Source organism: Dromiciops gliroides, chromosome 3 (genome assembly GCF_019393635.1).
Source record: "Dromiciops gliroides isolate mDroGli1 chromosome 3, mDroGli1.pri, whole genome shotgun sequence".
Classification (NCBI taxonomy): domain Eukaryota; kingdom Metazoa; phylum Chordata; class Mammalia; order Microbiotheria; family Microbiotheriidae; genus Dromiciops; species Dromiciops gliroides.
The window spans coordinates 296,637,188-296,653,152 of NC_057863.1; the positions used below are offsets into that span (position 1 = coordinate 296,637,188).

A 15,965-nucleotide genomic window follows, 5' to 3' on the forward strand; every position below is an offset into this window, starting at 1 on the left:
ACAAATGGATATGGTTTCTTAAAAAACATAGCAATTCAAATACTAAATAAGTTCTTTACCTTTTTATTAATAACTTCTTTAAAATCATATGGGAAGATACAGTCATTTGGTTTGGAGACAACTAACCAAGAAAAAAAAGAAATACAACAGCCATCTTAGTTTCAATAAAGGAACAGGAGAGAAAATAAGGTTAATTGCATATAAAATTGCACTAATAATAATTAAACTAATAAAATTTATGCTTTTATTTAAAATCATCAAGATATCTGAAAAAATGAGGTGGATCTGCAAGGTGAGATGCTGACCAGATCCAATGCAAAAGGTTTTTAAAATGACAGCAAACTATGTTTCCAAAGCATTTTCCTCACAACCACCCTATGAGGTATGTAGATCTTAAAAGTATGGCCTAGTGTGGAATCCTAAGTTCTCACAATTATCAAAAACTACCCTAGAGAGTTTCTTATAGTCATTCAGGGAAAATGGAAAAACTGTTAAAGCATCAACCAAAATCTGATACTCCCATGATTTCAAATAGCCAACAGAAAACAGAGGTGTTTAGTCCAACCACAGTGAAAACTAGAAAGGTAAAGAGAAGCATCCAGAACTAAAAGAAGTATTTTCCCTGTTCCAGAACACAGAGAGACAAGAAGGGAGTCAAATGTATTTTCATGAGTTTTGCTATCATCACTGTTTTCTGGGTATTCCAGAAAGTGAAATAAACAGAAAGCTAGGTTCCAAGCCTGCCATGGTAATGGACAAGTTACTTCTTAACCTCTGAATCTCAGTATTCTCATACAAAAAAGAGGAAAATAATGTTTGTAACCCTTATTTCAATGGGTAGTTGTGAGGAAAGTACTCTGCAAAATTTAAATATAAAAATTTGAATTGTTACTGTTGCTGTTGTTGTCCCACACCAACTAGCAAAGCACTGTAATCACTGCTGGCCTCCATAACTTTCTCTGCCCATTTAAGGGGGTTTTTAGGCCCTCTTCTGATATCAAATCAAAGTACCAGATAAAAGATCTGAACTAAAAATATCAGGAAAGTAAGAATTGTTAATACTGACCAACATTCTAGTGCTCACCACTACCACCAAAAGAATTCATCCATGAGTAATGAACTCAAGAAAGGGCAACTACTGAAGCCTGGAATACTCCTTGGGATTAACATATAACATTAGTCTTTCTGAGATATCTTTACACATTAGTAATTTCATGCATCCCACAATCAAACTATAATTTAAATTTATATTCCCTCCCCCATTTACTACAATAATGATCATTTTAATTTCTATGTTTCTTCCTGGCTTTACTTTCTGTAGCCCTTTTGGATAGAAAGTAACCTTAAGATTTCAAACTGTTCCATTGTAGTGGTTCAATTCAATTTGGTAAATAATTGTGGGTACCTTCCAAGTACCCTTGCACATTAAAGATATAAAGATGGGGGCAGCTAGGTGGTGCAGTGGATAGAGCACCGGCCCTGGATTCAGGAGGACCTGAGTTCAAATCCGACCTCAGACACTTAACACTTACTAGCTGTGTGACCTTGGGCAAGATAAAGAGTCCCTGTCTGCAAGGAACTCATAATCTAATGGGATGGGTCATTAGGACCTTGTTATTCACAAGAAAAGGATTCTCAGATTATATTACTTCCCAAAAAACACTACAAAAAAATTTGGCAGTTTTCATCATTGAATGAACTTCTATCACAAAGCTCAGTAAAATGAAGCAGAATAGATTTTTTTAAAAAATCTAGATTCCTGTTGCTACAGCCTGAGTCGAAAAAAAAGGGAAATTGAAAATCAAATCTTAACAAATCAGCCAAATAAATACCTACCACAGAAGTGTGATTGAAAAGGAGGCTGAGGTGCTGCTTTATCCAAAGGAAAACTGTGATGGATCAGAGCTGCCAAAGCAATAACCTGTAACCAAGAACCACAACCAGGGAAACTAATTTTTTTTAAAAATCACATTGTAATGCACCTGAATTGCTAATTGTTAGCTTTTTCCTACCTATGCTCTATCCCAATACCTGACCAGCTATTCTCTGTACCCATACTAACCAAGTTAATAGCTACTTAAAAGCAAACCAATTCATCAGTATATTTTTTAAATGCTACATCTCAAAGCAGAGTGACTTGATTTTCAAAAGCTATTATTTTAAAAAAATATTCCCACAGCTGCCAAAAGTCAATATATGCTCCAGATGAGTTCAGAAACACTAACCTAAAACTCCATTTCCTTCCCAAAAAAGAAACTCTTGCTGAAAATTTCCACAATCCCAGTTACTGTCACATCTATAACAAAGTATAAAACCTGCTCCATGCTATTTATTCACCTCATTTTGATGAGTCTTTGCATTCTGCATAGTCTTCAAGCTGAACGACATGATCACAAGGGGAGGGGGAGCAATATCTTTAACAACATTCACCAAGTCTGGTTTTAAAGCCATTGCCTCCACTTTACACCAACTGATTGGTTGATTCAAGAGCTCTAGGAAAGAATGGATTAAAAAAAAAAGCCAATAGCTATTTATAGAAGAAAAACTATCCTCATCAGAGAGTGGATCAGTGGTAAATTATTTTTCAACCCTGTCTTCTAATATGCATAACTTTCAAAAAAGATAAAGTCTTATTCACAGTTATCAACACTCAAAATAGTCACATATCTTCTGGCACCCAGTTGTTTTAAAGATCAACTATTACTTATAATTTGCCAACCATTTGGTAGCACCATGCTAAGCACATAGCAGATGCTCACAACATGTTTATTCACTAATTGCTGATTGACCAACCATCCACGGCACACTAAATGCCATCATAATCAAATGGTTCTAACCACACCAATACCAACATAGTGGAAATATCATGGAAGCATTCAATGATAATTATTATCTATATTCTGAACTCCCTAATAAAAAAAAAAACATTAGTAGGAGAAAGGCATTTGAAGTTTCTAATTCCTTCAACTATAAATTTCAGACATGTTTGTCTAATTACAATTTAGAGTTTTATAGCCTTGTCATTTTAAGAGGAGTTTCCTTGTGATACCTATACTGTCAATCTTGCAAGGCTGAAAATAAAATATAACTGAGATACCTCAAAGATTCTTAACTGTCTAGGATGTTTAAAACGTATGTAAATCCTGGCTAAAGAGGAAAGATGGACTAGAATTGCCCTTTAAAGTTTTCTTCAGACCCGATGACCCATCTTGCTTCTGGCCTTTTTATTTTGCCAAGAAAGTGAATCAAACCTGGGTTCGGTTTAAAAAAAAAAAGTTTAGGGGCAGCTAGGTGGCACAGTGGACAGAGCACTGGCCCTGGATTCAGGAGGACCTGAGTTCAAATCCAACCTCAGACACTTGACACTCACTAGCTGTGTGACCCTGGGCAAGTCTAACCCCAACTGCCTCACCAAAACCAAAACAAAACCAAAAAAAAGTTTAAAACAAATTAAAAGAAGCCTAGAAAATACTTAACAAAAGCAGAGATTTATACACTTTTTTGAATGTTTAAATATAATATAGACATTGGAGTTGACTCCTTCAAATAAAATAAATACTAATTTTGCAGCAATACCAAAAGCCATCCAGCTATGACAAACAAAACTGCAGTGAACTGGACAAAGCACTTTAATAGATCCCACTGAAAACAATCTAACCTATATTTCACTCTTAAAATGTCTAAATTACAAGGACCAATTTTTTGTCAATGTGTCTTAAACTAAACTGACTTCATCCAAAAAACCCCAACCCTGCCTGCCCCCCCCCATATACATAAAAAGTGAACTGAGTGGATTTCTATAACTATCCTTTTAAAATAAATCTAGTTTGAATTTTGCACAAAAATTATTCCTTACGTGGATTTTTTATTTCTAGCCAACAAGGGCCTTTAATCTTCCTGTTCATCAAGAAAAGTTCCAAACTAGATGTATTGGTCCCAAATACATGAGAAAATGTCTCTCCTTTCAAATCTTGAGGAAGTTGTGGTAGTTCAGCCTTAAAAAAAATAATTAAAACAAAATTACACAGATTTTCTAATGTTTATATGTAATAAACATATGTTACTTTGTAGAGCACAAGAAATGCTCTGAGAAACTTAAAACGCAATTGGCTACATATTAAACAAGCATTTCACTGTTTTTCTCTAACAAAACAGTGATCATTAAGATGGTTCTTAGGAAACATAAAAGCAGCCTAAGAGACCTTCCAAGAGGTTGGTTCTGACCTGATTTGTAAGAGCCTTATTACTTAGGAAAAACCAAGCACTACTCTACCAGGATAAAAGAAGCACTAATAAGGAAATGCAAATCTAAGTCCCATTTGATATACATACATTATGTGCCCTTTTCCTGGTATTGTCAAAAACATTTTCCTCTGTTTTCAGGGATCAATATCACAGGATCAAAAGCACCAGAGCAGTGTGAAGATGCAGTAATTAATATCCTATATAACCTTGCTACTCAGTGCAGGGATAGCTGCATCAAAATGACACTGCTGCAGCTCACCTCTACTACTACTCTCAATGGACACTTAAAACAGATTAAAGATATTCAACTATAAAAAGGCCCCCAAATCTACTCAATATATACTCATATGTACTGATGTATATGGTGAGGGGGGTGGTCCTTAAAATTTTATCTTATTAATTTGAAGATATAGCTTAGGAAGTAGAGAGAGGCAGTTTAGCAGTCTGTGTAAATTAACTATCTATTTTCATTATTATTTACAAGGAAATATGACCTTTCTGAGAAAACAATTAAGTGAAAGCCACTTGAAAGTTCAAAGACAAAGAAGGAGAAAAATGTTATTTTCTATCAGAAGAAAGTAGCTTTACTTACTCACCGAGTACCTAACTTCCAAGTATTCAGATTTTTCTGGAACATCCGGGATCTCAAAAGCATAGTTCTTTTCAACTTTCTGAATACAATAAACAAATAATAAGGGGGTGTACATTAGTATCAATGGCCACTGTGATGACTGGACAATAATCCCAGAGGTGGTTATGAGTATCAACTCAAGGACTAGTGAATAAATTCTTTAAAGAAATATATAGCATTCTAATAGAAAATTTTGATATTTTTTGAGGAATTCTACCTTGTGACCTACTTCTTAAGCATAATACCTATCCTAGGTCTTGATATTCATCAACTCGGTAAGCAACCAATGTGAAATTATAAAAAGAGAAAGCAAAGACTTGGTTATTCCCGAAAGAAGGCAAAAGATTTGTTATTGGGAAAAAAGCAAATAGTTTACTTTGCTGAGTCAATCTTGCCTCTTGCTTTTTAAATAGATAAGAAGTATGAAAATAAGAGCATGGAAAAAAATATATTTTTGTAAGCCTCCAAAATATTATACCTACATCTTGTCTTCTACCTAAAAGAACTTTAAATAGAAGAGTACAATTTATACAAGCTATCAGTTGAATGAATGAAATGACTAATACAGCTGAAGAAAATTCATGACCAAATACAAACCCTGGACTTGAACTTCATAATCTTATATTTTGTTGCAGCTTTTTCATCAAATTCTTGATAAACATCTTTCATTGTAACTGGAATCCCCTTCTTTTCTCCAGTAGTTACATCTATTTGCTGTTCTCCCCAAAGGAAAAAAAAGAAAAAATATGGATATAATAATTTCAACCATGAAGATCCAAGTTTTTAGATTAATTCTTTCATCCTTTACCCCTTTTAGTTATTTATGTAATACTCTGGCATATAAGTCCAAAAGCCTACAAAAACCTTTGCCAGGTCTATCAATTACATCAATCATGAGATCTAGACCCTAAAAGGAACTTAGAAATGATCTAGTCTAATGATCTAGTCTAACACCTTCACAATTGCTATTCCTGATGCTCAAACACCTGAGAGATAAAGATAATTATTTAATCAAAAAGCATTCATTAAACATATAATATGTGCCAGGTACTGTGCTAAGCACAATGGGAATATAAGGACAAAAATGAGGATTCTAGATGTAGAGTTATTTATTCCTGACACTACAGGAAGAGCAAACGAGGGACTTTTTTCCTTTAAATGGCATGGGAGGCATCTGTTGCTAGCAGCTAAATCATGCCAGTTGGGCCAAACAGCAAGCTATGTGTCCTAGTGGTACATTCTGAATTCTCAATTACCTATGAAAATGGGGAGAGACATTTTAATTGTTAAAAGGCAAATATAGGGGCAGCTAGGTGGTGCAGTGGATAGAGCACCGGCCCTGGATTCAGGAGTACCTGAGTTCAAATCCGGCCTGAGACACTTGACACTTACTAGCTGTGTGACCCTGGGCAAGTCACTTAACCCCCATTGCCCTGCCCCAAACAAACAAACGAACAAATAAAAGGCAATAGACATCTTACAATATGAGCTTTTCCCAGCATCACCACCAACCATTCATCCATCAGAGTGACTAACAAAACACAGTGAGTTTTGGTCACTTTTCCCTATTCTACCCAAACCAGGGATAGGGCAGCTAATAAGCACAGCATTCATTATTTGAACTCAGGTCTTTTTTTTTTTTTTTTGCACTCACAGCTTTCATTATTAAGAAACAAGAAAGGGGCAGCTAGATGGCGCAGTGGATAGAGCACTGGCCCAGGAGTCAGGAGGACCTGAGTTCAAATTTGGCCTCAGACACTTAACACTTACTAGCTGTGTGACCCTGGGCAAGTCACTTAACCTCAATTGCCTCACTAAAAAAAAAAAAAAGAAACAAGAAAACAAACAAAAAAAAGAAACCAAGGTTATAGACATTTCATTTAAACAGAACTAACAACTCCTAAATGGCAAAGTTATACATAAAGTAAGAAACTGGGAGTAAGGGGGAGCTTACATAGTAAAATAACCTCAGAGACCATGCAGCCCAACTGTCATTATGCAGATGAGGAAACTGAGGCCCAAAGTGATTAAATGACTTGCCATGGGTCACAGAGCCAGAGCTTAGACCGTAACTTAGGTCTCCTAACTTCCGGTGCAGTACTCTACTGCACGGTACTATGATGCTACTGCAGGAAGAGTAAAAATTGCAAGAAGGAATACTGGGAGTATGCAGTGACTAGAATGCACAAATATCAAAAAAAAAAAAAAAAAGAAAAATCAAAAGCCAAGTAAGAATTAGCTCACCTCTTCACGGGGCAGGAGATAAAGAGTCCGCTCAATGTTTTTTACCATGACACAACAGCTTACATGGGTCTCTGCTGATTCAATCCAAACTTTGCCAAACAGAAATACCACACCTAATAGAACAAGGAAAAACAAAAAGGAAAAATTTATATTTGTTGATGTTTATCAAGTTCATAACAATAAATGAAAATTTTTAAAAGAGTAAACAAACTGTATTACAACTAATCCTACCTAAACTTAGTCTATAAAAACGTAAGCACATCATGGAACCTCTAACATTAGATATAGCACCAACATCTGTCTTAAGGCCTGGTTAACACTTTGATATTGGTTTTTTATTACACAAATTTTAATTTTCCGGGGAGGATAATTTGCTTCATGATATACCCCAAACCACATAATAACAAATCATTTTATAATGAGTAGTAAAGACTTAACCGACCAGTTACCAAAAAGGTACCTTTTTACAATGCATATTTCTCTTCTACTAATTGAGCTTGACAGACAGTTCAGTAACCAACCTGGCAGCATATTTTTTGACAAGTCACACACCTCCCTGCTTTGAGAGACACAGCTTCAAGTCCCTAAATAACATACATTATACGCTAAAAGTAACAACGCCCATCCCAGGTGCCACATCATTGCTCAGAAAAAAATTCCAAAGACAAGCAGACTCCAAAGAGTCATCTGTCAGCTTCATAGAGTATCTCTCTGCAAGCTCCCAGACCCTCTGAATAATTCAAATAGAAGTGACACTGGAAACTTATCAAGTAAACCTATTTGTGGTACAAAAAGAACTGTGACACATGTGAACACACCACTTCTCAAAAAAGTAGGAAGAATCATTCCAAAACTTCCTAAAATATAGAAAATACTGTGTATTTGACAATGATCATTGAAGGAGATTCTGGAAAAACTAGGAACACCTGTATTTCATGTACAGAAAAGTTAAAGAGCCAATAATCCCGTAGTTGGAAATATACCTTAAAAGTAGGCGCACACACACAAAAAGCTATCTGTTCCATGATTTTCATGGTGACATTACATTTAACTACCAAAATATTGGAAGCAACCAAAACGCCCAATAACAGGGGAATGGTTTTAAAAAGCTGTGGTATATTACTATCAAATGCTATAATGCAATTAAAACCAACAAAGTATGGAGTAATACAAAGGAAGCTGAAAAAGACTTTATGAGATAATGCAGAGAGTGAGGAAGAAAAACAAAACAAGCAAAAAAGAATAAACGGTAACTACAACCACAGGGAGGAAAAGTGAATGAGAATGAATGGGCAAGCAATCCTAATGGAGACTTAGAGGTGCTGACTAAAACAGTGCTTTGCTATTTACTGAAATATATTCATTCGGATGTAAATAATTGCTAAGCAAGTTTAGTTGATTGTGTTCCTGTTACATGTTAGTATAATGTTCATTTTTCTTTTAAAAAGAAAGGTATTTAGAAATAAAACCCTCAAGGAGTTTCTGTACATAATTAAAAGTTCAGAGGAAAGGGTGGCAAGGTGAGGAAAAGAAATAATTGGGAAGGAAGGAGAAAGGGGATGATAAAGTATGAGGTAGCTAGGAAAAATAAAGTTTCATTTCACAACAGTTTAAAAAATAGAAGAAAAAATTCCAAGCAAAGGAAAATAAAATCCCTACAACTAGCTTTGAAAATTGAAACAGCTCATTTTATAGTCAAACTAATATCACACTTCACGCAAAGCATTTGACACTGTTTATGCCTCATTTGCCACAAAAAGATCATGGTAAACAAAGAGAATATTCCCCCCAAAGTTACTCGCTGAAACCAGGTGCAGTCAGGATTATTCAACCTTGAAAAAGTCATAATGAAGACAGGATATCTTCCCATATGCAAAGAGTAAAAATCTTTTCATAATTATGTAGCATTCAGCAACCAGTGACTTACTTAGAAGCTCTAAGAGACTGAGAAACAATAGCAGGGTCTTTTGGAGTAGTTATTTTCTATTAGTGGCATTGATTTCACCAAGTGATCATTACCTGCTATCATGATGAAGCTGTTCAATCCCCTGAGATTAAAGAGGAAAAAAAAATTCTGAAGCAATCTCTTATTTTAACCCCTTGCCATCAGAGTCATGAAGAAAGATATACAACTGCAGAAGACAAACTAAGAAACAGCAGAATATAAGAAAGCACAGAACTACAAGCCAGAAGACCTTGTCTTTCTGCCTCTACTGTACTGACCTCCAATTCAGCCTTCATATTTTTGCCACATCACCCTTCTACTATAAAATCTTCAGTGGCTCCCCATTCCTGAATAACATATAAACTCCTCTTCCCAGATTCAAGGTCCTTCACAATCTGTCTTCACTTTACTTTCTTATCTTTGTTTCATACCAATCCTTTCCAAGCACCCCAGGGAAACTGAACCTCATAGCCACCGCTACCCCCAAAATGCCTTGTGATCTCTCATACTGCCACACTTTTGCTCACACAGTTCCCAATATCTGCAATGCCCTTTTTTCTCATCTTTACCTGTTGAACTCAGACCTATCCTTTAAAATCCAATCCAGGGGCAGCTGGATGGCACAGTGGATAGAGCACCGGCCCTGGAGTCAGGAGTACCTGAGTTCAAATCCGGCCTTGGACACTTAACACTTACTAGCTGTGTGACCCTGGGCAAGTCACTTAACCCCAATTGCCTCACTAAAAAAAAAAAAAAAAATCGAATCCAAATGCCACCTCCTCTACAATGTCTATCTTGATCCTCTTTCCACATCCATCCCTGACATGTTCTCTCCCCAACTGGTGTCATTTCCCTCACAGACCCAACATACAAACCTAATAGTTTTCTACCACTCACAGGCACTTAAATACTGTGTATTAACTGGAATCTATATTGTTTTAACCTCTACTGGACTATAAGCTTCTTGAGGGCAGGTACCATGTATTATGGAGAAAGTCTTACCTCCTCTAGCATATAGCTAGCATAGTTCCCTTCACACAGCAGGCACTTAATCTATGTTGTTCTGGTTCCAGATGGCCCACTTACTACCTGTATAACCCTAACTTCATTTCTCTAAGCCTGTTTTCCTCCTCTGTAAAATGGTGGAATTGGACTACATGATTTCTAATATTCTACTCAGGTCTATGATTTCTAATGTGGAAATACCTGGTTTGTAGCTTATGACCAGAAAAAGAAAAATAAGAGTATTTTCCCCTCTGAAAAAAATCACTATAAATAGTTCAAATGTTGTTATTTTATTTTTGTTCTTGAATGCTATCAAAGTTTTTGGGAAAATTAGATTTAAGATTTCAGAAACAACTATGAGCTCTACAAGTTAATTGTTACAAAGTTTTTCTAGTTAGCTGTCCTTTCAGTTTCTCAATCTGAATCTCTAAAACCTACCATTCCATACCTTTTGTGTTTCTTTTCTTCTTTTTTTTTTTTTTGGTGAGGCAATTAGGGTTAAGTGACTTGCCCAGGACCTTTGTGTTTCTAAAGAAATTCACAGATGATTAGAGCTAGAAAAGAATTTAGAAACCTTCTAGTCCAATCTTTTTACTTTAAAAATGAGGAAACTGAGGTTAAGAGAAATGAAATTATTTTTCCCAAGATCACAAGGCAGTTATGTGACATAGCTAGAACTCAAACCTGTAGCTCCTGACTCTTTCCATGACCCTAGCTGGCACTCCCAACTACGATACTATTTTGTGATAAGCTCAAGATGCAAGAAGTAGAAATAGCAGTCACATTTTCACCTGGGAAAAGAAAAAATATTTTGAGTTTCATGAACTCAAGCCTTGTCGGTGACCCTTAATCAATTAAATGGACTATTCAAGAGGGTCTATTTTACTGGAAACTGTCCTGATTTCAATCAACCCACCCCTATGGTAACCCTTCTCTAACCATCTTTTAAAAATCATCACCAATACATGTTTTCAAATCTCAGACCCAACAGCAGCAATAACCACTTTATTTATATTGCCTGGAACTGGCTCCATACAAACATATGGAGAACTCATTTACCAGTCTCAGTCAACAGTTGTTACCAATTCAACTTCAACTGGCAGTTTAGAGGAAATAAAAGAAATGAAAAAAGGATTCTTATTCTTCACCTAGCAAAACCTGTTATCCTCCCCTGGTAAAATGGGTGAATATTTACTTACAAAGTTAATCTATTTTTAATATAATTAATATAATAATATAATTAATATAATATATAATATAATTAATATAATATAAAGTTAATCTATTTTTTACTGAACAAATTAATAAATAGTAATTTGTTGCTCCAGTGGGTCTCAGGAGTTTCTATATAATCCAAAGCATATTAATATTTCTGCCAATCAGTTTTTTTCTGTTATAGCCAACACCTTTAGAGATAATTTTAAGACTTAGCCTTTACTCTGCTTAATTACTTGCTTTGTTGATATTCCTTCTATTTTGCATACGGCTTTCAAGGAAACCCAAAATTTGAAATCCAAACACTGAACTACCTTCCTTGTCCTAGAAACATCTGAGAGATGGCAACTCTGACTAAGCTGAAATTTTTCATTAGTCTCAGAAACTGGGGAATCTCCATTTTCAGAATAGATTATAGATGGGGAAAGGAAAAAGCAGTTTACTCACTTGGGAAAAGACTCAAGAGTCTTAGAACATGGGTTCAAATCCCCACTTGGCTATTTACTATATCTATATGTCCTTAAATTATTTCAACTCCCTGGGCCTCATTTTACATAGGTTTAAAATGGAAAGAATAAAGGACTGTTAGGGCAGCTAGGTGGTGCAGTGGATAGAGCACCAGCCCTGGAGTCAGGAGTACCTGAGATCAAATCCAGCCTCAGACACTTAACACTTATTAGCTGTGTGACCCTGGGCAAGTCACTTAACCCCAACTGCCTCACTTAAAAAAATAATAATAATAATAAAGGACTGTTAAACTAGATTATCTCTAAGGTCCTTTCCAGCTATAAATCCCATGATCCTATAAGTAACAAAAGGACAAAATAGGAAAACTGAAGAGCTTCCCACCTCCTTTGGAATTAAGATTTCATACTATGTCTTCCTTATTTTGCCTAACATGAAATCCTAAACATATGCTGTTTTACGTACAAAGTATATATGAAAAATACATTCTTAATATCCACAACTGCTGCATTTGTAATACCAAAAAAAAAAAGAAAGAAAAAACCTAAATGTCCAACAACTAAAAAACTGATCAAATCATGGTATATTAATATAAAAAACATTCTGGTACCATAATAAATATGAAGCATACAAAGAAATATGGAAAGAATAGTATAAAGTGATAAAAGAGTGAAATCAGTAGAACCAAAATTATACACATTAACTTGAATTCTATTTTTTTAAAAGAAAAAGGGAAGGAAAACAGAACCAGTAGTGGCTGACTTTCAAGCATATCCAGAAAGCAACAGAAAACTGAAACATTTTCTTGATTTGTTGTTTGTTAATTCATTTGGTTCTATGTTGTTAAAAAACAAAGGTTTAGGATAAGATATGATCTCTTATTTGTATGACTTTTTTACTGACTTTTAAGTTTATAATTTTTCTTTAAACAGAAACACATGTAAATATCAAATAAAAACGATTTTTGAATCAACTTTTTTTTTTATTTTTAAGCTTCTGTTCCCTTCCAAAAGCACATACTATAAAGTACTGACTGAATACTTATTTACAATGTAAAACTAAATGAATTGATGTTTTCCCAGGAACGGTACATTTGTATTAGTTACAATCTTCAAAGGGTATTTCTAGAGAAAACTCTTTCCCAGGACAATAGAGTACAAACATAATTACCTGGTTGACTATACTGATCTTCATAAGCATCCAGCCAATAAAACAGAAAGACTTGATCACCATCTGTCCCTTTTACCAGTGGAAGGCGGTTTGAATCTACTTGGATTTCTTGGGTTTGTAAACTGCTTTCATCTTCCTGATCCATTTTGTCCCAACAAGAAACATCTGGGAGAAAACTGTCTCTGCAGAAATCACATGAGAAACATATAAATTCTATTTGCAAGAGAATGATTAGAGCTGAATCTAACAGATAAAGTTTATTCCTAACCAACATTCTTACAAATGAGACAACTCTGGCTCCATGCTTTTTTCCTGTTTCTTCTCTTCCTTCTGAATCTTGGTAACTTTGGGGAGAATGTCAGCATCCTCATCTTCCATAGGTTCATCAAAGTCTCCATCTTCAAAATCCATCAAACCCTTTTCCTCCTCCTGTTCCTGTTCCTCTTTTATCATCTCCTCTCCTAGAAACATCAAACACTCATGTGATAATCAGATATGGCAGCTATGGATCCCAACCTGTCATCAGAAACAGAAAAACTATCACACTTCTTACAAAACTACACTTTCACTTCAAAATGAATGCCTGAATTGGATTTTTTAAAAGCTTCCTCATGATTCAAAATGCAAGTTCTTCAATTCTTTACAATTTAAAGAATCAACATGATACCTTCAGAAGCATCTTCCTGTTGTGCCTCCACAGGACCAGAATTAACTACCACACTTTGCGTCTGTTCAATGTCCTTGGTCTTCTGCTTTACACTACCAGGCCTGGTCACATAATCAGCATGTTTAAGATGAACAAGAGTCACAGGAGATTCCCTTTTTGAAACAGACACATCATTTTTCCCCAAAGCAGTTGCCTAAAAATATTAAGAAAAAATAAGTCTTACATCTAGGTCCCATGACTCTCCGAACCCACCAGGCACCAGTAAAACAAAAGAGAACCATTCCTATTTACAATATGTGACTATAGTTGCTTTCATTGTCATTTCAGTCAAGTACACATACAGAAATACAATGGTATATAGGAATAAAAATTTTCTCATCTTTCAGTACCATGGTCAATGTAACTTAAATATAGTACTTATCCACAAATGTAGGGTATCACAAAATGTACAAGAAAGAAACATACTCATGCACATGTTTTTGAGGTACAAGGAACAATATAATAAAGAGGAAAAAATATTGAAAATAAAAAATCAAAAGGCAATAACTCTACAGACCTGGAGAAAATAATAAATATAGAGGCATTTCCCTCTTGTAGAAAAAAATACATGTGAATCTATTTGAGACACACTTTATTTACCTTGGGTATCTGCACAGAAAAAGGATTCAGTGAAGCTCCAGTGGGTCTTTTCTTCTTTAGGATCATTACAGGTGGTGGAGTTATCTGAGGTGTCTGAAAGGAAGGGTGAGACAAACTCATTGCCATGCTTGGCTTATCACAAGACAGAAAAAGTATGTTCCTTCACCCAATGAAGCCCAACAAATAATGCTTTTTTTCTGTCTCTCCTCCCCCCATACAACATATATGCTCATGCAAAGTGGTTACTATAGCAACAGAACCATAGTGCCACTGGAAAACCGAAACAGACATCAAATCCACCCCATACCAATTATTTCTCTTAAAAATTAAACACTCTTTCCATCCAAGATGCTGAATTCAAGACAGCACAAAACTGAGAGGAAACAATGAAGATGATAGTGATTTCAGACACTGGCCATTGAAAAGGAATCTGACTTCAGAACCAGGACTCAGTCCTTATGAGTTCTGTCATCGATCCCAGGCATTTGCAACTGACTTCTCCATCAGTCCCCACCTAAGACCAGGGAAAGCACATAGTTCCTAACTGAAAGTGTTTCAGACTGACAGGATTCAACCTATTTTAAGGAATAAGATGTACTATAGCTACTGAATACACAGGATATATACTTTTGTAGAACAGTCTTGCATATATTCTTACTATTCTGAATATACACCTACACATATCAAACTACATAATCATAGAGCTGGTAATTGCTGAGAACTACTCACCCAACATGGCATAAGTAGGTGATTCAACTGAATAGTAGTTGGGTTATTTTTAATTTTTTTTAAAAGACAAGTGGTGAAATATACTGCACAAAGCAGCACCTAGGAAGATGTGGGTTGAAGTCTACTTCTAATACATACTGGCTGTGTGACCCTGGGCAAGTCACTTCATTTCTCAGTGCCCCAGATAACTCTCTAAGTTGCAGAGCAGATGCTGACCTGCATTGGTAGAGCTTTCCTCAGTGAGTCCCTACACCTCTGAAATCACAGGCCCATACAAAAGTACAATTTTTTAAAAACCAAGTCTATTATTATTATTATTATTATTATCACTGTTGTCAGTGGTGTGTTGTTGTTGCTGTTATTGAATACATAACTTACCGAAGCATTAAGATCCTGCAGAATGTCCCCTAACAAATCATCCTTGGACAAGTCAACAACTTTCTGGAAAACAAAACCAAAAGATGATTGAGAACATGTAGCTTACCTTTTCTCACAAAAGTGTTTCACTCTGTGCACAAGGAATAGACTCAAAGCTAGCAAAATAGTATAAGAGAAAGATGTAAAAGTCTAGTACATGTACCTAATAGTCAAGCTAACATGTTCATGAAGTGAGGATGTAACAGTTAGTGCTTGGCTCCTTAATCTTTTCCTATTAACAGTTCATCCACTTTCACAGTTCTAATTATCACCTGCATATATGAAAGTCCAATTTTATACATGTGGACCTAATGTTTCATTCCCATTCCAGGATCACAGGCTCTCTAGAGTACATGTGCATCTGGACATCCTGTCACCCTTGAACATTCATACTGTATAAACTGAGTTCATTTACACCCAGTAGACCTCCATAATCTTGATTATAATGTTGCCTAAAAGAACAGAAATTCTTCATACTCAGGCCCAATTTTCTAGTTTAAGTTCATGAAAACCTCATTCAATTAATGTTTACTGAATACCCATCTGCCCAAAAGAATTTTTAATTCACTGGTCCACATAATACAGAAAACAAC

General features: G+C 35.5%; 1 protein-coding gene across 3 annotated transcripts in view; it reads right to left on the bottom strand.

The window, feature by feature from the left end:
* Positions 1 to 15,965, bottom strand: part of POLA1 (DNA polymerase alpha 1, catalytic subunit) — a 345,895-nt gene that overhangs the window by 313,141 nt on the left and 16,789 nt on the right. For all 3 annotated transcript variants that reach the window (XM_043997404.1, XM_043997405.1, XM_043997406.1), the window contains exons 6-17: positions 15,334 to 15,396; positions 14,227 to 14,319; positions 13,588 to 13,780; positions 13,201 to 13,381; positions 12,921 to 13,102; positions 7,121 to 7,233; positions 5,474 to 5,590; positions 4,842 to 4,916; positions 3,857 to 3,995; positions 2,338 to 2,492; positions 1,837 to 1,921; positions 60 to 121 (exon numbers count right to left, since the gene is read on the bottom strand). In XM_043997404.1, coding sequence (XP_043853339.1) covers positions 60 to 121; positions 1,837 to 1,921; positions 2,338 to 2,492; positions 3,857 to 3,995; positions 4,842 to 4,916; positions 5,474 to 5,590; positions 7,121 to 7,233; positions 12,921 to 13,102; positions 13,201 to 13,381; positions 13,588 to 13,780; positions 14,227 to 14,319; positions 15,334 to 15,396 — 1,458 coding nt within the window. The remainder of the gene's footprint in view (positions 1 to 59; positions 122 to 1,836; positions 1,922 to 2,337; positions 2,493 to 3,856; positions 3,996 to 4,841; positions 4,917 to 5,473; positions 5,591 to 7,120; positions 7,234 to 12,920; positions 13,103 to 13,200; positions 13,382 to 13,587; positions 13,781 to 14,226; positions 14,320 to 15,333; positions 15,397 to 15,965) is intronic.